Here is a 22354-nt window from a genome sequence, read left to right on the forward strand (position 1 = left end):
TTCCAAATGATTCACAGTTACTTCCACCAAATATTAATTCAGGGGTGTGAAGACATCCTCAATCAAGACATCTTTGTTTGATTTTTTTAAATTGTACATTTGGGAAATGTTCAACAATTGTTTTTCACTTTCAAAATGTGGAGTAGGTTGTGTAGATCTGTAGGGGGAAAAAATTAATGTAATCCTTTTTTATATTTATTTTTTGGCAGCAAAATATGAAGACTGTGCAAGGGCTGTAAAGATTTTCACTAGGCACTGTACTTTCCACCTTTTTTTTTATTTGCCACGGGAAAAAGTTAATTTATCATCTAAAAGACGGAGGTTGTGAGATGGAAAGGTCACCATGAGAGTGTGATCCAGAATGATCCGGTTTGGAAATGTAGCCTACTCTAGTTATTGAACTCTTGTTCCTACGGATCAATGTGGCTAAGTTGAATAATAATGGAACCGAATCGTTAAATTGTGAGATTGTCACGGCTTTAGAAATGGAACAATGCTATGTAAAGTGAAATCATTTATAAGCCCATTTTTTCCCCCTATGCTCTTATCACGAACCAGCAGAAACGATGTGTCAGACTCAATGGCACTCAATAAATGTAATTTAAGTCGCCAATTTTGCATGACCTTGTAGCGGTATTTATTAGAGAGGGGTAAATGACATGACATTTCATGATACTACACTTAGGTGATTGTAGGATGTATGATATACTGCAGTTCAAGGTAGTGTATGCATATCCAGCATATGCATATCCAGCATACAACATCTCAACAGCCTTCCGTTCCCCACACAGTGTAGAAGCAGCCGCACAGGGCCCCAATAGTCCTGACCTTTATGGCCAGCAGGTGTGTCCTTTTTCAAACAGTCAGCCCTCTGTCCTACCCTTGCCCAAAGATAGTGGATTTTCGGGATAAAGCCACTTACAATTGGATGAGAGAAGTCCTGAGAATAGAAGCGTGCTTGCCTTGCCACTCCCCCTGCCTACCTACGCACACCGAGGGGACAGAATCCCAGGCGCTCCGCAGAGCGGTGGCTGACGGAATTCTACAGATTGTTTGCGGATCAGTCACACAGCTGCAAGAGAGACAGACAGACGGCCACTCTTCGCCACCTAGTTAGAGGGCCAGATAACGGCACCAAAGACATTCACATGCCCCTCTCTGCTGCCCACTCTCTTCTTTGATGTGTACACACACATAGACTACACACATACACACACACTAAGGGTATGCATAGACTCTTGTAAGTGTATGGTTCTTCATGAAGACATTATCTGCCATAAAGATATGCATGTCTACTACAAAAGATGCATCTTCATTTTTGTTTTCAAGCACAAATGATTAGTCTTTGTGTGGCACTTAGTTGAGCTAAAACAAGGTCCTGCTTCAATGTAGGTTAACAGTAGGTATCTTTCAAAAGAAAAGGTAAAAATAAGATTCTCTACATTGAGCATCGTCCAAAGCTTGTTCCCAGAACCTTGGATAGTGTACGTCCGTGACCTTCACACCACTACGGCTCAAGCTATTTTTATGTATTTAACGTTTCAGACCGAGCCCAGACAGGTTAGCAGTTGGAAGGGCAGTAATACCTCGTGAGATCAAAGTGTATCTGGTATGAGGCTAACGTGAGCAATTTATAGATATGGTCTGTGTGACTGCTCCCCCCAAGGCCCCATAGCCAAACTAGGGCCCGCTCTCATATAGTTGGCGGGCGGCGTTGTCTTCACACTCTCATAACCAGAGATTTATGTCTAAAGTCAACAAGCTGCTCTACCTGTAGGTCACATGAATGTGAGGATTGAAATTTTCCGTCCAATAGAGAAGTGCCATTATCCTGTGGTATTTTAGACGGTTGATCATAAAAAACATTCCTTTGGATTGTGGCATGGTATCCATCCCCATTGTGGCAGGCCAGTAACTCTGAGCTAGAACCCAAACTAATAGAGACAATAAGAGACTTGACAGACACACAAAAAGACACAAACACACAAACTAAAGCACGCAGTTTAGGCCTTGGTTGAGAGACAGCTGAACCCATCTTTCATCTCTCCACCTGCTTCGGAGCCTTGGCTATAGAGGTCTTCACAAGTCCAAGAAGGTGGACCTTTTCCGAAATGGACCGTTGGCTTTCCCACACGAACCTGATATGCATAAAGAAAAATGTGGACAGAGACCCGCTCCGAATGGGCCCTAGCACATTCAGACACGTTCCGAAAAGCCCTGTGTAAAAACAGATTTATGCCCATTCAGATCCGAGAGACCCGTTCAGATCTGAGAGTAGAAAGAGAGGGAGAAAGAAACCTCCAACCTGGCCAGATGAGACACAGTTAACACCTTAAAAAATTGCCTATAACAAATTACAATTAATTGTGTTTTTGATGTGTAGCATATTCGAAATGTCATAGCCTATTGTTTCTTTGGTTTTTACTTTCCTTAAGCAATTTTTGTCCACCTCACTGTTTAGCTGTCAGACATTTAAGAACAAAATGCATCAGGGCACTGCATACATAGGCCTAGACATCCAATATATTATATTAATATTGAAAATATATAAATAAAGGACAGAGAAGCTTAGGCATATTAGAGAGAGACAAGAGAGAGATATGTCTGGCGGTATGCTCCTTGTCTCCGTGCTGTTGTACTGTTTGTTGCTACTTGGCCAAATGCCAAACCTTTCAGTTTTTACTTTTAATACCTTTACCAACGTCTTCGTGTTTTCCTTGCTCAACTTTTTTAATTCAACTTTTTCACCCCGGATGCTTTATCTGGACATGGTTCTACAGGACCTCCACCAGCCGAAAAGCAAAGTAGTAACATTAACACTATGCTATCTAATTGCAGTCGCTGTACTCATAATATACAAGAGAACTATCGTCTTATTGTGAGGAAAGTCGTGTTGCAAGGTAAGCTTCAGATGCAATCGTTAGGCAAAGGCAAATTAAAATGTTGGAAAGGATGAAACAGCGTCTGTGCCACCAGTAAGTACAGATAGTAGTATAAATCCCACGGCACAGTCCCCGCAGCCGGACAATTTTCTCAAGCTTTCTGGAAAGAAATGCTCTCGCATTCTCAACCGCTCATTCAGCCGACAAACTTTCAACCGGTTTTCCCCATTAAGCAACGAGTCGAAGTCAGAGGCCCAGCCTTCTCAGGTCTCTCCTCCACCCGTTACGGGGTCTGAGCTGCCGAAGCCTCCCATCATTAGCTTTGACAAATTGAAAACCCTAGTCATTGGCGACTCCATTACCCGCAATATTAGACTTAAAAATAATTATCCAGCGATCATACCCTGTTTACCGGAGGGCAGGGCAACCGACGTAAAGGCTAATCTGAAGATGGTGCTGGCTAAGGCTAAAACTGGTGTGTAGAGAGTATAGGGATATTGTTATCCACATCGGCACCAACGACGTTAGAGGTCACCAAGCGCAACATAGCTTCAGCGTGTAAATCACCTAGAAAGATGTGTCAGCATCAAGTAATTTTCTCTGGCCCCCTCCCAGTTAGGGGGAGTCAGTCAAATAACTCAATCGTTGGTTGAAAACTGTTTTCTGCTCCTCCCAAAAGATAGAATTTGTAGATAATTGGCCCTCTTTCTGGGACTCACCCACAAACAGGACCAAGCCTGGCCTTCTGAGGAGTGACAGACCCCATCCTAGCTGGAGGGGTGCTTTCATCTTATCTATGAACATAGACAGGGCTCTAACTCCTCTAGCTCCACAATGAGATAGTGTGCAGGCCAGTCAGCATTAGCCACCCTGACAGTTTAGTGGAGTCTGCCACTAGCACAGTCAGTGTAGTCAGCTCAGCTATCGCCATTGAGACTGTGTCTGTGTCTTAATCTAGGTTGAGCAAAACAAAACATGGCGGTGTTCACCATAGCAATCTCACTGGAATAAAGACCTCCTCCATTCCTGTCATTATTGAAAGAGATTGTGATACCTCACATCTCAAAATAGTGTTACTTAATGTTAGATCCCTCACTTCCAAGGCAGTCATAGTCAATGAACTAATCACTGATCATAAACTTGATGTGATTGGCCTCACTGAAACATGGCTCAAGCCTGAGGAATTTTCTGTGTTAAATGAGGCCTCTCCTCCTGGTTACACGAGTGACCATAATCCCCGCGACTGCGTTTTCGTCTTTTGAGCTTCTAGTCATGAAATCTATGCAGACGACTCAATCACTTTTTATAGCCACTATTTACAGACCTCCTGGGCCGTATACATCCTTCTTCACTGAGTTCCCTGAATTCCTATTGGACCTTGTAGTCATGGCAGATATTATTATACTTTTTGGTGACTCTAATATTCACATGGAAAAGTCCACAGGCCCACTCCAAAAGGCTTTCGGAGCCATCACCGACTCAATGGGTTTTGTCCAACATGTCTCTGGATCTAATCATTGCCACGGTCATACCCAGATCTAGTTTTGTCCAGTGAAATAAATATTGTGGATTTAAATGTTTTTCCTCATAATCCTGGACTATCGGACCACCATTTTATTACGTTTGCAATCGCAACAAATAATCTGCTCAGACCCCAACCAAGGATCATCAAAAGTCGTACTATAAATTCTCGGACAACCCAAGGATTCCTAGATGCCTTTCCAGACTCCTTCCACCTACCCAAAAATCGGTTAACTACCTAACGGAGGATCTTAATTTAACCTTGCATGATACCCCTAAAAACAAAAAACATTTGTCACAAGAAATTTGCTCCCTGGTATACAGAAAATACCTGAGCCCTGAAGCAAGCTTCCAGAACATTGGAAAGGAAATGGCGCACCACCAAACAAGAAGTCTTCCGACTCGCTTGGAAAGACAGTACCGTGCAATATCGAAGAGCCCTGCTTGATCATCCTAGATTTTTCCAACATAATTGAGCAGAATATGAACAATTCTAAATGTATTTTTGATGCTGTCACAAAGATAACAAAAAATCTGCATTCAACAAGAGAGGAGAGCTTTCACTTCAGCAGTGATAAATTCATGAATTTCTTCAATGAAAAGATCATGATCATTAGAAAGCAAATTACGGACTCTTTGAATCTGCTTATTTCTCCAAAGCTCAGTTGTTCTGAGTCTGCACAGAACTGTCAGGACCTAGGATCAATGGAGACACTCAAGTTTTTTAATCCTATATGTCTTGACACATTCACGAAAATAGTCATGGCCTCTAAACCGTCAAGCTGCATACTGTACCCTATTCCAACTAAACTACTGAAAGAGCTGCTTCCTATGCTTGGCCATCCTATGTTGATCAAAATAAATGGCTCCCTATCCACCAGATGTGTACCAAACTCACTAAAAGTGGCAGAAGTAAAGCCTCTCTTGAAAAAGCCAAACCTTGACCCGAAATCTCCATTTCCTCTCATTTTTTTTTGAAGAAGCTTTAGGCAACTCACTTCCTTCCTGAAGACACATAATGTATATGAAATGCTTTAGTCTGGTGTTATACCCCATCATAGCACTGAGACTGCACTAGTGAAGGTGGTAAATTACCTTTTAATGGCCAAGACTCTGCATCTGTCCTCCTGCTCCTAGACCTTGGTGCTGCTTTTGACACCATTGATCAACACATTCTTGTGGAGAGATTAGAAACCCTAATTGGTCTACACGGACAAGTTCTGGCCTGGTTTAGATCTTATCTGTCGGAAAGATAACAGTTTGTCCTCTGACAAATCAATTGTAAGTTTCGGCATTCCTCAAGGTTCCGTTTTAGGACCACTATTGTATTCACTATGTATTCTACCTCTTGGTGATGTCATCGGAAACACAATGTCAACTTTCACTGGTATGCGGACCACACACAGCTTTACATTTTGATGAAACATGGTGAAGCCCCAAAATTGCCTACCCTGGAAGCCTGTGTTTCAGAAATAAGGAAGTGGATTTGGACAAAACAGAGATGCTAGTTCTAGGTCCCAATAAACAAAGAGATCTGCTGTTGGATCTGACAATTAATCTTGATGGTTGTACAGTCGTCTCAAATAAACCTTTGACGAACATATCAAGAATATTTCAAGGACAGCTTTTTTCCATTGCAAAAATCGGAAACTTTTTGTCTAAAAATGATGCAGAAAAGCTAATCCTTGCTTTTGTCACTTTTAGAGTAGACTATTGCAATGCTCTACTCTCGGGCTACACACGGCTGCTAGAATCCTGACTAGAACCAAAAAATGTGATCATATTACTCCAGTGCTTGCCTCTACATTGGCTTCCTGTTAAGGCTTAAGCGGATTTAAAGGTTTTACTGCTAACCTACAAAGCATTACATGGGCTTGCTCCTAACTATCTCTCCAATTTGGTCCTGCCATACATACCTACACATGTACACTACTGTCACAAGACACAGGTCTCCTTATTGTCTCTTGAATTTCTCAGCTGGAGGCAGGGCTTTCTCTTATAGAGCTCAATTTTTATGGAATGATCTGCCTATCCATGTAAGAGACGCAGACTCTGTCTCAACCTTTAAGTCTTTACTGAAGTCTTATCTCTTCAGTAAGTTTAGTGATTAAGTGTAGTCTAGCCCATTGTTGCGAAGGTGAACGGCAAGGCACTGCAGCGACGAAAATCAATTGCTGTCTGTGCCTGGCCGGCTACCTTCTCGCCACTGACATTCTCTGCCTCTGACCCTATTACAGGGGCTGAGTCACTGGCTTACTAGTGCTCTTCCATGCCGTCCATAGGAGGGGTGTGTCACTTGAGTGGGTTGAGTCACAGACATGATCTTCCTTTTGCTCTGGAGGAGATCTGTCCGGTTTTGCGCTCGTGTGGTGGAGGAGATCTTCATGGGCTATACTCAGCCTTGTCTCAGGGTAGTAAGTTGGTGGTCTGTTGATATCCCTCTAGTGGTGTGGGGGCTGTGCTTTGGCAAAGTGGGTGGGGTTATATCCTTCCTGTTTGGCCCTGTCCAGGGGTATCGTCGGACGGGGCCACAGTGTCTCCGGACCCACCCCGTCTCAGTCTCCAGTATCTATGCTGCATTAGTCTATGTGTCGGAGGGTCAGTCTGTTATATCTGGTGTAATTTTCCTGTCTTATCTGGTGTCCCCTGTGAATTTAAGTATGCTCCCTCTAATTCTCTCCCTCCCTTCCCGGAGAACCTGAGCCTTAGGATCATGCCTCAGGACTACCTGGCCTGATGACTCCTGGCTGTCCCCGCTCCACCTGGTCATGTTGCTGCTCAAGTTTCAACTGTTCTGCTTGCGGCTAGGGAACCCTGACCTGTTTATCGGACATGCTACCTTGTCCCGGACCTGCTGTTTTCGAATCTCTACTGCACCTGCTGTCTTGACCTCTGAATACTCGGCTATGTAAAGCCAACTGACATTTACTCCTGAGGTACTGACCTGTTTTACCCTGTACAACCACTGTGATTATTATTTGATCCTGCTTGTCATCTATGAACGTTTGAACATCTTGAAGAACAATCTGGCCTTAAATTGCCATGTACTTTTATAATCTCCACCCGGCACAGCCAGAAGAGGACTGGCCACCCCTCAGAGCCTGGTTCCTCTCTAGGTTTCTTCCTAGGTTCCTGCCATTCTAGGGAGTTTTTCCTAGCCACCGTGCATCTACATCTGCATTGCTTGCTGTTTGGGGTTTTAGGCTGGATTTCTTTATAGCACTTTGTGACATCTGCTGATGTAAAAAGGGCTTTATAAATATATTTTATTGATTGATTGTTCCTGTCACCGACATGCACTTCTTTATCCTTGCCTACTAGCATACTAGCCTACTAGCCTAGGCCTACTGCTATACAGACATAGGCATACAGAAGGAGGCTAATTCATATATTTTCAATCAGAATATTTTATAAGATAAGCATTATATTGTTAGATTATAGGAGTAACTTTGGTAGCCTAAAACATTCCTCACATCAAGTTCAGCTGTTGGAGTTCAAGGGAGTGCCAGTGCGCACTGCCTTCTGATGTTTTATTAGATGCAAGATCTCTGTCTTTGAGAAAATCCTTGACCTATGCTGCTGTGCTGTTGATTGCAAAGATGGAGGTCTTTTTCATGGAGATAAAATGAAAGGGATGAGAAACATTATAGTGAAAAGAAGCCGACATGGGGTATGTCCTTCATGTGGACAATTTTGTATATTGTATCAAGCATGTGCAGCAAGCGCACATGAGGTGAGCGGCTGGAACAAGGTTCTTTTGTACCTGGCCGACCTAAGCTCATTGAGTTTCAATTGACTGACACAGATAACAAGCTCTCACAGTTTCCTCATCACCTCACACACATTAAATTAACAAGGACGGGTTCAAACGGGTCCAGTTTGGAAATCAATTTTAATTGCACATACCTGAGATCCGTGGCAATTATATCAGACCCGACCCAGATCCTAGACAAACCAGAATTTAGGACCCGGATCACAGTGGCCTCCATTTTTAAATGGAAGATGTTTGGAATCATCAAGACTCTTCCTAGAGCTGTCCACCCAGCCAAACTGAGCAATTGGGGGAGAAGGGCCTTGGTCACGGAGGTCATTCTGACAGATCCACTCGGGTCCCAGGTCAGATCTTGGAATTTCGTGTCTGATGGACCCGTGAAGACCTCTTCTTGGCTCACCTCACATTTGCAAAAAGAGAGGTGTCTGGCTCCCTTTGCTCTTTACTGTGTTACAGTACATTAACATTGTCTGTCCTTAAAGATAAATTCCTCAGTAAGGGCAAACAGTGCCACTGTCTGGCCCACGGTTGTTATAGTTTTGTTGACAAGCAGAGGTGGGGAACACTGGGGGTAAAATGGTAGTACATGCAGTGCCTTCATAAAGTTTTCAGACCCCTTGACTTTTTTCCACATTTTGTTATATTACAGCCTTATTCTAAAATTGAATGAATAAAACATTTTCCTGAGCAATCTACACACAATAACCCATAATGAGAACGTGAAAACAGGTTTTTAGACATTTTTTCTAATTTCTGAAAAATAAAATAACAGAAATATCTTATTTACATAAGTATTCAGCCCTTTGCTATGAGACTCGAAATTGAGCTCAGGTGCATCCTGTTTCCATTGATCATCCTTGAGATGTTTTTACAACTTGATTGGAGTCATCTACCTGTGTTAAATTCAATTGATTGGACATGATTTGGAAAGGCACACACCTGCCTATATAAGGTCCCACAGTTGACAGTGCAAGCCATGAGGTCGAAGGATTTGTCTGTAGAGCTCCAAGACAGGATTGTGTTGAGGCACAGATTTGGGGAAGGGTACAAAAACATTTCTGCAGCATTGAAAGTCCCCAAGAACACAGTGGCCTCCATTTTTAAATGGAAGATGTTTGGAATCATCAAGACTCTTCCTAGAGCTGTTCACCCAGCCAAACTGAGCAATTGGGGGAGAAGGGCCTTGGTCACGGAGGTCATTCTGACAGAGCTCCAGAGTTCCTCTGTGGAGATGGGAGAACCTTCCAGAAGGACAACCATCTCTGCAGCATTCCACCAATCAGGCCTTTATGGTAGAGTGGCCAGACGGACCTGACTTCTCAGTAAAAGGCACATGACAGCCCACTTGGAGTTTGCCAAAAGGCACCTAAAGACTCTCAGACTATGAGAAACAAGATTCTCTGGTCTGATGAAACCAAGATTCTTTGGCCTGAATGCCAGGCGTCACATCTGGAGGAAACCTGGCACCATGCCTACGGTGAAGCATGGTGGTGGTGGCATCATGTTGTGGAGATGTTTTTCAGTGGCAGGGACTGGGAGACTAGTCGGGATTGAGGCAAAGATGAACGGAACAAAGTACAGAGAGATTCTTGATGAAAAATCTAATGTATTTATATAGCCCTTCTTACATCAGCTGATATAACAAAGTGCTGTACAGAGACCCAGCCTAAAACCCGAAACAGCAAGCAATGCAGGTGTAGAAGCACAGTGGGCCAAAACCTGGGAACAAGGCCAAAACCTGGGAAGAAACCTAGAGAGGAACCAGGCTATGTGGGGTGGCCAGTCCTCTTCTGGCTGTGCCGAGTGGAGATTATAACAGAACATGGCCAAGATGTTCAAATGTTCATAAATTACCAGCATGGTCAAATAATAGTAATCACAGTGAACAGGTCAGGGTTCCATAGCTGCAGGCCGAACAGTTGAAACTGGAGCAGCAGCACGGCCAGGTGAACTAGGGACAACAAGGAGTCATCATGCCAGGTAGTCCTGAGGCATGGTCCTAGGGCTCAGGTCCTCCGAGAGAGAGAAAGAAAGAAAGGGAGAATTAGAGAGAGCATACTTAAATTCACACAGGACACTGGATAAGACAGGATAAATACTCCAGATATAACAGACTGACCCTAGCCCCCCGACACATAAACTACTGCAGCATAAATACTGGAGGCTGAGACAGGAGGGGTCAGGAGACACTGTGGACCCATCCGATGATACCCACGGACAGGGCCAAACAGGCAGGATATAACCCCACCCACTTTGCCAAAGCACAGCCCCGACACCACTAGAGGGATATCTTCAACCACCAACTTACCATCCTGAGACAAGGTTGAGTATAGCCCACAAAGATCTCCACCATGGCACAACCCAGGGGGGGGGGGCGCCAACCCAGACAGGAAGACCACGTCAATGACTCAACCCACTCACCCCTCCTAGGTACGGCATGGAAGAGCACCAGTAAGCCAGTGACTCAGCCCCTGTAATAGGGTTAGAGGCAGATAATCCCAGTGGAGAGAGGGGAACTGGCCAGGCAGAGACAGCAAGGGCGGTTCGTTGCTCCAGTGCCTTTCCATTCACCTTCACACTCCTTGGCCAAACTACACTCAATCATAGGACCTACTGAAGAGATGAGTCTTCAAAAAATACTTAAAGGTTGAGACAGAGTCTGCGTCTCTCACATGGGTAGGCAGACCATTCCATAAAAATGGAGCTCTATAGGAGAAAGCCCTGCCTCCAGCTGTTTGCTGAGAAATTCTAGGGACAATAAGGAGGCCTGCGTCTTGTGACCGTAGCGTACGTGCAAGTATGTACGGCAGGACCAAATCGGAAAGATAGGTAGGAGCAAGCCCATGTAATGCTTTGTAGGTTAGCAGTAAAACCTTGAAATCAGTCCTTGCCTTAACAGGAAGCCAGTGTAGGGAGGCTAACACTGGAGTAATATGATCACATGTATTACTTCTAGTCAGGATTCTAGCAGCCGTATTTAGCACTAACTGAAGTTTATTTAGTGCTTTATCCAGGTAGCCGGAAAGTAGAGCATTGCAGTAGTCTAACCTAGAAGTAACAAAAGCATGGATTAACTTTTCTGCATAATTTTTGGACAGAAGATTTCAGATTTTTGCAATATTACGTAAATGGAAAAAAGATGTCCTTGAAACAGTCTTGATATGTTTGTCAAAAGAGAGATCAGGGTCCAGAGTAACGCTGAGGTCCTTCACAGTTTTATTTGAGTCGACTGTACAACCATCAAGATTAATTGTCAGATTCAACAGAAGATCTCTTTGTTTTTTGGGACCTAGAACAAGCATCTCTGTTTTGTCTGAGTTTAAAAGTAGAAAGTTTGCAGCCATCCACTTCCTTACGTCTGAAACACAGGCTGTGTGGGCAATTTTGGGACTTCACCATGTTTCATTGAAATGTACAGCTGTGTATCATCCGCATAGCAGTGAAAGTTAACATTATGTTTTCGAATGACATCCCCAAGAGGTAAAATATATAGTGAAAACAATAGTGGTCCTGAAACGGAACCTTGAGGAACACCGAAATGTGCAGTTGATTTGTCAGAGGACAAGCCATTCACAGAGACAAACTGATATATTTCTGACAGATGAGATCTAAACCAGGTCAGAACTTGTCCGTGTAGACCAATTTGGGTTTCCAATCTCTCCAAAAGAATGTGGTGAACGATGGTATCAAAAGCAGCACTAAGGTCTAGGAGCACGAGTATAGATGCAGAGCCTCGGTCTGCTGCCATTAAAAGGTCATTTACCACCTTCACACGTGCAGTCTCAGTGCTATGATGGGGTTTAAAACCAGACTGAAGCATTTTGTATACATCGTTTGTCTTCAGGAAGGCAGTGACAGCTTTTTCTAAAAGTTTTGAGAGGAATGGGAGATTCGATATAGGCTGATAGTTTTTATATTTTCTGTGTCAAGGTTTGGCTTTTTCAAGAGAGGCTTTATTACTGCCAGTTTTAGTGAGATTGGTACACATCCGGTGGATAGAGAGCCGTTTATTATGTTCAACATAGGAGGGCCAAGCACAGAAAACAGCTCTTCCAGTAGTTTAGTTGGAATAGGGTCCATTATGCAGCTTGAAGGTTCAGAATCCATGATTATTTTCATCGTTGTGTCAAGAGATATAGTACTAAAACACTTGAGTGTCTCCCTTGATCCTAGATCCTGGCAGAGTTGTGCAGACTCAGGACAACTGAGCTTTGGAGGAATATGCAGATTTAAAGAGGAGTCTGTAATTTGCTTTCCAATGATCGTGATCTTTTCCTCAAAGAAGTTCATGAATTTATTACTGCTGAAGTGAAAGCCATCCTCTCTTGGGGAATGCTGCTTTTTAGTTAGCTTTGCGACAGTATCAAAAATAAATGTCGGATTATTCTAATTTTCCTCAATTAAGTTGGAAAAATAGGATAATCGAGCAGCAGTGAGGGCTCTTTGATATTGCACGGTACTGTCTTTCCAAGCAAGTCGGAAGACTTCCAGTTTGGTGTGGCGCCATTTCCGTTCCAATTGTCTGGAAGCTTGCTTCAGGGTTCAGGTGTCAAATCAAATCAAATGTTATTTGTCACATACATATGGTTAGCAGATGTTAATGCGAGTGTAGCGAAATGCTTGTGCTTCTAGTTCCGACAATGTAGTAATAACCAACGAGTAATCTAACATAACAATTCCACAATTACTACCTTATACACACAAGTGTAAAGGGATAAAGAATATGTACATAAAGATATATGAATGAATGATGGTACAGAACGGCATAGGCGAGATGCAGTAGATAGCATCGAGTACAGTATATACATATGAGATGAGTAATGTAGGGTATGTAAACATAAAAGTGGCATTGTTTAAAGTGGCTAGTGATACATTTTTTACATCAATTTCCATTATTAAAGTGGTTGGAGTTGAGTCAGCTTGTTGGCAGCAGCCACTCAATGTTAGTGGTGGCTGTTTGACAGTCTGATGGCCTTGAGATAGAAGCTGTTTTTCAGTCTCTCAGTCCCTGCTTTGACTCACCTGTGCTGACCTCTCCTTCTGGTTGATAGCGGGGTGAACAGTCAGTGTCTCGGGTGGTTGTTGTCCTTGATGATCTTTATGGCCTTCCTGTGATGTAGTGGAGGGCAGGTACAGTGCCTTGCGAAAGTATTCGGCCCCCTTGAACTTTGCAACCTTTTGCCTCATTTCAGGCTTCAAACATAAAGATATAAAACTGTATTTTTTTGTGAAGAATCAACAACAAGTGGGACACAATCATGAAGTGGAACAACATTTATTGGATATTTCAAACTTTTTTAACAAATCAAAAACTGAAAAATTGGGCGTGCAAAATTATTCAGCCCCTTTACTTTCAGTGCAGCAAACTCTCTCCAGAAGTTCAGTGAGGATCTCTGAATGATCCAATGTTGACCTAAATGACTAATGATGATAAATACAATCCACCTGTGTATAATCAATTCTCCGTATAAATGCACCTGCACTGTGATAGTCTCAGAGGTCCGTTAAAAGCGCAGAGAGCATCATGAAGAACAAGGAACACACCAGGCAGGTCCGAGATACTGTTGTGAAGAAGTTTAAAGCCGGATTTGGATACAAAAAGATTTCCCAAGCTTTAAACATCCCAAGGAGCACTGTGCAAGCGATAATATTGAAATGGAAGGAGTATCAGACCACTGCAAATCTACGAAGACCTGGCCGTCCCTCTAAACTTTCAGCTCATACAAGGAGAAGACTGATCAGAGATGTAGCCAAGCGGCCCATGATCACTCTGGATGAACTGCAGAGATCTACAGCTGAGGTGGGAGACTCTGTCCATAAGACAACAATCAGTCGTATATTGCACAAATCTGGCCTTTATGGAAGAGTGGCACGAAGAAAGTCATTTCTTAAAGATATCCATAAAAAGTGTCATTTAAAGTTTGCCACAAGCCACCTGGGAGACACAACAAACATGTGGAAGAAGGTGCTCTGGTCAGATGAAACCAAAATTGAACTTTTTGGCAACAATGCAAAACGTTATGTTTGGCGTAAAAGCAACACAGCTGAACACACCATCCCCACTGTCAAACATGGTGGTGGCAGCATCATGGTTTGGGCCTGCTTTTCTTCAGCAGGGACAGGGAAGATGGTTAAAATTGATGGGAAGATGGATGGAGCCAAATACAGGACCATTCTGGAAGAAAACCTGATGGAGTCTGCAAAAGACCTGAGACTGGGACAGAGATTTGTCTTCCAACAAGACAATGATCCAAAACATAAAGCAAAATCTACAATGGAATGGTTCAAAAATAAACATATCCAGGTGTTAGAATGGCCAAGTCAATGTCCAGACCTGAATCCAATCGAGAAACTGTGGAAAGAACTGAAAACTGCTGTTCACAAATGCTCTCCATCCAACCTCACTGAGCTCGAGCTGTTTTGCAAGGAGGAATGGGAAAAAATTTCAGTCTCTCGATGTGCAAAACTGATAGAGACATACCCCAAGCGACTTACAGCTGTAATCGCAGCAAAAGGTGGCGCTACAAAGTATTAACTTAAGGGGGCTGAATAATTTTGCACGCCCAATTTTTCAGTTTTTGATTTGTTAAAAACGTTTTAAATATCCAATAAATGTCGTTCCACTTCATGATTGTGTCCCACTTCTTGTTGATTCTTCACAAAAAAAATACAGTTTTATATCTTTATGTTTGAAGCCTGAAATGTGGCAAAAGGTCGCAAAGTTCAAGGGGGCCGAATACTTTCGCAAGGCACTGTAGTTTGCCCCGGTGATGCGTTGTGCAGACCTCACTACCCTCTGGAGAGCCAGAGGTTGGGAGTGCTTTCTTCACAACGCTGTCTGTGTGGGTGGAGCAATTCAGTTTGTCCGTGGTGTGTATGCCAAGGAACTTAAAACTTACTACCCTCTCCACTACGGTCCCATCGATGTGGATAGGGGGGTGCTCCCTCTGCTGTTTCCTGAAGTCCACGATCATCTCCTTTGTTTTGTTGACGTTGAGTGTGAGGTTATTTTCCTGACACCACACTCTGAGGACCCTTTCCTCCTCCCTGTAGGCCGTCTCGTCATTGTTGGTAATCAAGCCTACCACTGTAGTGTTGTCCGCAAACTTGATGATTGAGTTGGAGGCGTGCATGGCCACGCAGTCGTGGGTGAACAGGGAGTACAGGAGAGAGCTCAGAACGCACCCTTGTGGGTCCCCAGTGTTGAGGATCAGCGGGGTGGAGATGTTGTTACCTACCCTCACCACCTGGGGGCGGCCCATCAGGAAGTCCAGTACCCAGTTGCACAGGGCGGGGTCGAGACCCAGGGTCTCGAGCTTGATGACAAGTTTGGAGGGTACTATGGTGTTAAATGCTGAGCTGTAGTCGATGAACAGCATTTTCACATAGGTATTCCTCTTGTCCAGATGGGTTAGGGCAGTGTGCAGTGTGGTTGCGATTGCGTCGTCTGTGGATCTATTGGGGCGGTATGCAAATTGGAGTGGGTCTAGGGTGTCAGGTAGGGTGGAGGTGAAATGGTCCTTGACACGTCTCTCAAAGCACTTCATGATGACGGAAGTGAGTAGTCGGCGGTAGTCGTTTAGCTCAGTTACCTTAGCTTTCTTGGGGACAGGAACAATGGTGGCCCTCTTGAAGCATGTGGGATCAGCAGACTGGGATAAGGATTGATTGAATATGTCCGTAAACACACCAGCCAGCTGGTCTGCGCATGCTCTGAGGATGGGGCTGGGGATGCCGTCTGGGCCTGCGGCCTTGCGAGGGTTAACACGTTTAAATGTTTTACTCACGTCGGCTGCAGTGAAGAAGAGTCCGTAGGTTTTGGTAGCGGGCCGTGTCAGTGGCACTGTGTTGTCCTCAAAGTAATCAAAGAAGTTATTTAGTCTGTCTGGTAGCAGGACATCCTGGTCCGCGACGGGGCTGGTTTTCTTTTTGTAATCCGTGATTGACTGTAGACCCTGTAGACCCTAACTCTTGTGTCTGAGCCGTTGATTTGCAACTCTACTTTGTCTCTATACTGACGCTTAGCTTGTTTGATTGCCTTGCGGAGGGAATATCTACACTGTTTGTATTCGGTCATGTTTCCGGTCACCTTGCCCTGGTTAAAAGCAGTGGTTCGTACTTTCAGTTTCGCGCAAATGCTGCCATCAATCCACGGTTTCTGGTTTGGGAATGTTTTAATAGTTGCTGTGGGTACGACATCGCCGATGCACTTGCTAATGAACTCGCTCACCGAATCGGCGTATTCGTCAATGTTGTTGTTGGACGCAATGCGGAACATATCCAATCCACGTGATCAAAGCAGTCTTGAAGCGTGGAATCAGATTGGTCGGACCAGGGTTGAACAGACCTGAGCGCGGGAGCTTCCTGTTTTAGTTTCTGCCTGTAGGCTGGAAGCAACAAAATGGAGTCGTGGTCAGCTTTTCCGAAAGGAGGGCGGGGGAGGGCCTTATATGCGTCGCGGAAGTTAGAATAACAATGATCCAGGGTTTTACCAGCCCTGGTAGCACAATCGATATGCTGATAAAATTTAGGGAGTCTTGTTTTCAGGTATTTTCTGTATACCAGGGAGCTAGTTTCTTATGACAAATGTTTTTAGGGGTGCAACTGCATCTAGGGTATTGCAAAAGGTTAAATTGAGTTCCTCAGTTAGGAGGTTAACTGATTTTTGTCCTCTGACTTCCTTGGGTAGGCAGAGGGAGTCTGGAAGGGCATTAAGGAGTCTTTGGGTTGTCTGAGAATTTATAGCATGACTTTTGATGCTCCTTGGTTGGGGACTGAGCAGACTATTTGTTGCGATTGCAAACGTAATAAAATGGTGGTCCGATAGTCCAGGATTACGAGGAAAAACATTTAGATCCACAACATTTATTCCATGGGACAAAACTAGGTCCAGAGTATGACTGTGGCAGTGAGTAGGTCCAGAGACATGTTGGACAAAACCCACTGATGGCTCCGAAAGCTTTTTGGAGTGGGTCTGTGGACTTTTCCATGTGAATATTAAAGTCACCAAAAATGTGAATATTATCTGCTATGACTACAAGGTCCGATAGGAATTCAGGGAACTCGGTGAGGAACGCTGTATATGGCCCAGGAGGCCTGTAAACAGTAGCTATAAAAAGTGATAATTGTAGGCTGCATAGATGTCATGACTTGAAGTTCTAAAGGCGAAAACATAGTTTTTTTTTCTTTGTAAATTGAAATTTGCTATTGTAAATGTTAGCAACACCTCCGCCTTTGCGGGATGCACAGGGGATATGGTCACTAGTGTAACCAGGAGGTGAGGCCTCATTTAACAGTAAATTCATGAGGCTTAAGCCATGTTTCAGTCAGGCCAATCACATCAGGATTATGATCAGTGATTAGTTCATTGACTATAACTGCCTTGGAAGTGAGGGATCTAACATTAAGTAGCCCTATTTTAAGATGTGAGGTATCACTATCTCTTTCAATAATGGCAGGAATGGAGGAGGTCTTTATTCTAGTGAGATTGCTAAGGCGAACACCACCATGTTTAGTTTTGCCCAACCTAGGTCGAGGCACAGACACGGTCTCAATGGGGATAGCTGAGCTGACTACACTGACTGTGCTAGTGGCAGACTCCACTAAACTGGCAGGCTGGCTAACAGCCTGCTGCCTTGCCTGCACCCTATTTCATTGTGGAGCTATGAAATAGGGTGCAGGAAGGGCAGGCAACCTGCTCCAGAGCGCTCAGTACCTCAGACTAGGGCGAAGGCTCACCTTCCAACAGGACAATGACCTGATTTCGCAGGAGTGGCTTTGGGACATGTCTCTAAAGATCCTTGAGTGGCCCAGCCAGAGCCCGGACTTGAACCCGATCAACTATCTCTGGAGAGACCTGAAAATAGCTGTGCAGCAGCACTTCCCATCCAACCTGACAGAGCTTGAGAGGATCTGCAGTGAAGAATGGGAGAAACTCCCCAAATACAGGTGTGCCAAGCTTGTAGCATCATACCCAAGAAGACTCGGGGCTGTAATCGCTGCCAAAGGTGCTTCAACAAAGTACTGAGTAAAGGGTCTGAATAATTATGTAAATTAGATATCCGTTTTATTTATTTTTTAATTACAAAAAATGTCTAAAAACGTGGTTTTGCTTTGTCGTTATGGGGTATTGTGTGTAGATTGATGAGGGAAAAAAACTATTTAATACATGTTTGGCTAGGCTGTAGCGTAACAGAATGTGGAAAAAGTAAAGGGGTCTGAATACTTTCTGAAGGCACTGTATGCTGCTGTTTTATCGCGTATGCAATTATGTCTGAGGTGTTCGCTGTTTGCAGTAACTTCTTTATTTTTGTAATATCCCAAATGGACATGGCAATTTCACCATTAAGGATTCATGCTTTCATGCTTCTCAAGCCAAGTCCCAGGTATATCCTGTCCCCAAATGTATTCTGATCCAAATGTATTTATTTTTTATTTTACCTTTATTTAACTAGGCAATACAGTTAAAGAACAAATTCTTATTTCAATGACGGCCTAGGAACAGTGGGTTAACTGCCTTGTTCAGGGGCAGAACGACAGATGTGTACCTTGTCAGCTTGGGGATTCGAACTTGCAAGTCCAACGATCTAACCACTAGGCTACCCTGCCGCACCATTAATGATGCCTGTCTTTGTGTTTCTCTCTCTTTCTCTCTCCTCTCTGTCTGTCTGTCTGTCTCTGTGTGTGTGTGTGTGTGTGTGTGTGTGTGTGTGTGTGTGTGTGTGTGTGTGTGTGTTGGTCCAGAGCTGATAGAGACGCGGACGGCGCGGCCTTTCTCCTTCTCCTTCAACACCAGTGACTACCGCATCCTGCACATGGACCAGGACCAGGGCCGTCTCTACCTGGGCAGCCGGGAGTACCTAGTTTCCCTGGACATGCACAACATCAACAAGGAGCCCCTCATAGTAAGAGAAAACCCTATGATGACTCCTATGATAAAATTCCACAGAGACAGATACATATATTACCTGATAAGATTTCCCTGATGAAGATGGCCGCCCTGGAGTCAAGTTGCCAGTATCCATTCTTGTGTTTTATTACATTTTATGAAATATTCAGCCACTGAAGCCATCTGTACGCCTATGAGTGCAAATAAAAGTCACACTTGACGTCCACAGGTATAATGCTTTTTTTTATCATGACCTACAGTGCATTGCGAAAGTATTCGGCCCCCTTGAACTTTGCGACATTTCAGGCTTCAAACATAAAGATATAAAACTGTATTTTTTTGTGAAGAATCAACAACAAGTGGGACACAATCATAAAGTGGAACGACATTTATTGGATATTTCAAACTTTTTTAACAAATCAAAAACTGAAAAATTGGGCGTGCAAAATTATTCAGCCCCCTTAAGTTAATACTTTGTAGCGCCACCTTTTGCTGCGATTACAGCTGTAAGTCGCTTGGGGTATGTCTCTATCAGTTTTGCACATCGAGAGACATTTTTTCCCATTCCTCCTTGCAAAACAGCTCGAGCTCAGTGAGGTTGGATGGAGAGCATTTGTGAACGGCAGTTTTCAGTTCTTTCCACAGATTCTCGATTGGATTCAGGTCTGGACTTTGACTTGGCCATTCTAACACCTGGATATGTTTATTTTTGAACCATTCCATTGTAGATTTTGCTTTATGTTTTGGATCATTGTCTTGTTGGAAGACAAATCTCCGTCCCAGTCTCAGGTCTTTTGCAGACTCCATCAGGTTTTCTTCCAGAATGGTCCTGTATTTGGCTCCATCCATCTTCCCATCAATTTTAACCATCTTCCCTGTCCCTGCTGAAGAAAAGCAGGCCCAAACCATGATGCTGCCACCACCATGTTTGACAGTGGCGATGGTGTGTTCAGCTGTGTTGCTTTTACGCCAAACATAACGTTTTGCATTGTTGCCAAAAAGTTCAATTTTGGTTTCATCTGACCAGAGCACCTTCTTCCACATGTTTGGTGTGTCTCCCAGGTGGCTTGTGGCAAACTTTAAACAACAATTTTTATGGATATCTTTAAGAAATGGCTTTCTTCTTGCCACTCTTCCATAAAGGCCAGATTTGTGCAATATACTTGTTTGTTGTCCTATGGACAGAGTCTCCCACCTCAGCTGTAGATCTCTGCAGTTCATCCAGAGTGATCATGGGCCTCTTGGCTGCATCTCTGATCAGTCTTCTCCTTGTATGAGCTGAAAGTTTAGAGGGAAGGCCAGGTCTTGGTAGATTTGCAGCGGTCTGATACTCCTTCCATTTCAATAGTATCACTTGCACAGTGCTCCTTGGGATGTTTAAAGCTTGGGAAATATTTTTGTATCCAAATCCGGCTTTAAACTTCTTCACAACAGTATCTCGGACCTGCCTGGTGTGTTCCTTGTTCTTCATGATGCTCTCTGCGCTTTTAACGGACCTCTGAGACAGTGCAGGTGCATTTATACGGAAACTTGATTACACACAGGTGGATTGTATTTATCATCATTAGTCATTTAGGTCAACATTGGATCATTCAGAGATCCTCACTGAACTTCTGGAGAGAGTTTGCTGCACTGAATGTAAAGGGGCTGAATAATTTTGCACGCCCAATTTTTCAGTTTTTGATGTGTTAAAAAAGTTTGAAATATCCAATAAATGTCGTTCCACTTCATGATTGTGTCCCACTTGTTGTTGATTCTTCACAAAAAAATACAGTTTTATATCTTTATGTTTGAAGCCTGAAATGTGTTAAAAGGTCGCAAAGTTCAAGGGGGCCGAATACTTTCGCAAGGCACTGTATTTATAAGCATGTATGAGTCTTTATGATGTCCTATTTTAAGTCTTAGAATATGTCATGTCTACATGCAGAAAATCATACAATGCACCAGATCTGAAATGTTGCATTTTCTACACTTCTTCCTTCAGATTCACTGGCCGGCCACTACCCAGAGGAAAGGAGAGTGTAGAATGACTGGAAAGGGTGGGCAGGTTAGTGTCCTTTATGTCTTGACCATTAGCTTTAATGTATAAAAAGGGCTACACAAATACTGTTGTTATTGTAGTACAGTAAATATGCACAGTATGTCAAGCGTATTGATTGTAACTCTGTTCCTTCTGTCCTAATCAGGGGGAGTGTGCAAACTTTGTGCGTCTGATCGAACCCTGGAATCGCACACACCTGTACACCTGTGGCACAGGGGCCTACAAGCCCATCTGCACCTTCATCAACAGAGGATGGAGAGCAGAGGTACGGACACAAACAAACATGCACATGCACAGACAGACGCACACACAAACATGCCAGATCTGGGTTCAAATGCATGTTTATTTGAGGTATTTGTTATTTAAGATACTTTTTTGTGTGTATTTGTGTATTTTTTAATACGCAACATAAAACAATTACTTTTATTTTAGTATTTGAATGGGTATTTGTAAAAAAAAACACAGTCTACCAAATTGTATTTGAACGTATTTTCAAATACTTTCCTGGAATACTATTTGAAACACTTTTCAAATATCTTTTCCCCAAACATATTTCAAATACCCTGCTCCAAAAGTTGAGCTAAAAGGCAGGACACTTCCTACAGGATTGGACTCTTACAGTGTTATGCTGGCATGTTAACAGTTCAAAGGCAGTCATACTGGACAATGCATTGTCAGTACATATGAGGAACTCTTGGATCACTACAAGATCTCAACCAAAATCAACACCATGGTCACCACTAATGCAAATAATATGGTTGTTGCCTTTGCTAATTTTGAAGACGACATCCGAAGAAGAAGAAGATGAAAGATGCTTTTCTCACTATTAAAAATGACTTTAAATCTGCAGATAACCACAACAGTCATTTCCAAAGCCTCCAACATTGTCTCCCACTACCACAAATCAACATTTGCACAGGATAGTAAAATATAGTAAAAAGAACTCGGACCTTGCGGGGGTCCAGATAAACTGTGTTAGGCCAGTGATTGATGTGCTTAACTTCTTTTAAATAGTGTCCAGTCAACACTCACACCTGATTGTTTTCACACCTGATTGTTCCACAGTTCATAGGCCTATAGACTGCGCTTAGAGTTATTTGGCCACTTTAGTTGTGATACAACCCTCATTAAAACATATAGGCATATTGGGTAGGCTGCATGTGACTATGATTAGATAAAGTCCCCCAAAAAATGCATGGCCTTAGACAGCACACGGTGGCCATCATTCACGAGTGACAATATGGGCCATT

At 43.4% G+C, this 22354-nt stretch overlaps 1 protein-coding gene across 2 annotated transcripts in view; it reads left to right on the plus strand.

Moving 5' to 3' along the window:
- Window positions 1–22354, plus strand: part of LOC110532144 (semaphorin-3F) — a 117227-nt gene that overhangs the window by 78636 nt on the left and 16237 nt on the right. For both annotated transcript variants that reach the window (XM_021615788.3, XM_090184359.1), the window contains exons 3-5: window positions 18919–19079; window positions 21048–21110; window positions 21250–21369. In XM_021615788.3, the coding sequence (XP_021471463.3) occupies window positions 18919–19079; window positions 21048–21110; window positions 21250–21369 (344 nt within the window). The remainder of the gene's footprint in view (window positions 1–18918; window positions 19080–21047; window positions 21111–21249; window positions 21370–22354) is intronic.

This window comes from Oncorhynchus mykiss, chromosome 9, assembly GCF_057628025.1.
Source record: "Oncorhynchus mykiss isolate SJ-2025 chromosome 9, ASM5762802v1, whole genome shotgun sequence".
NCBI classification, from domain to species: Eukaryota; Metazoa; Chordata; class Actinopteri; order Salmoniformes; family Salmonidae; genus Oncorhynchus; species Oncorhynchus mykiss.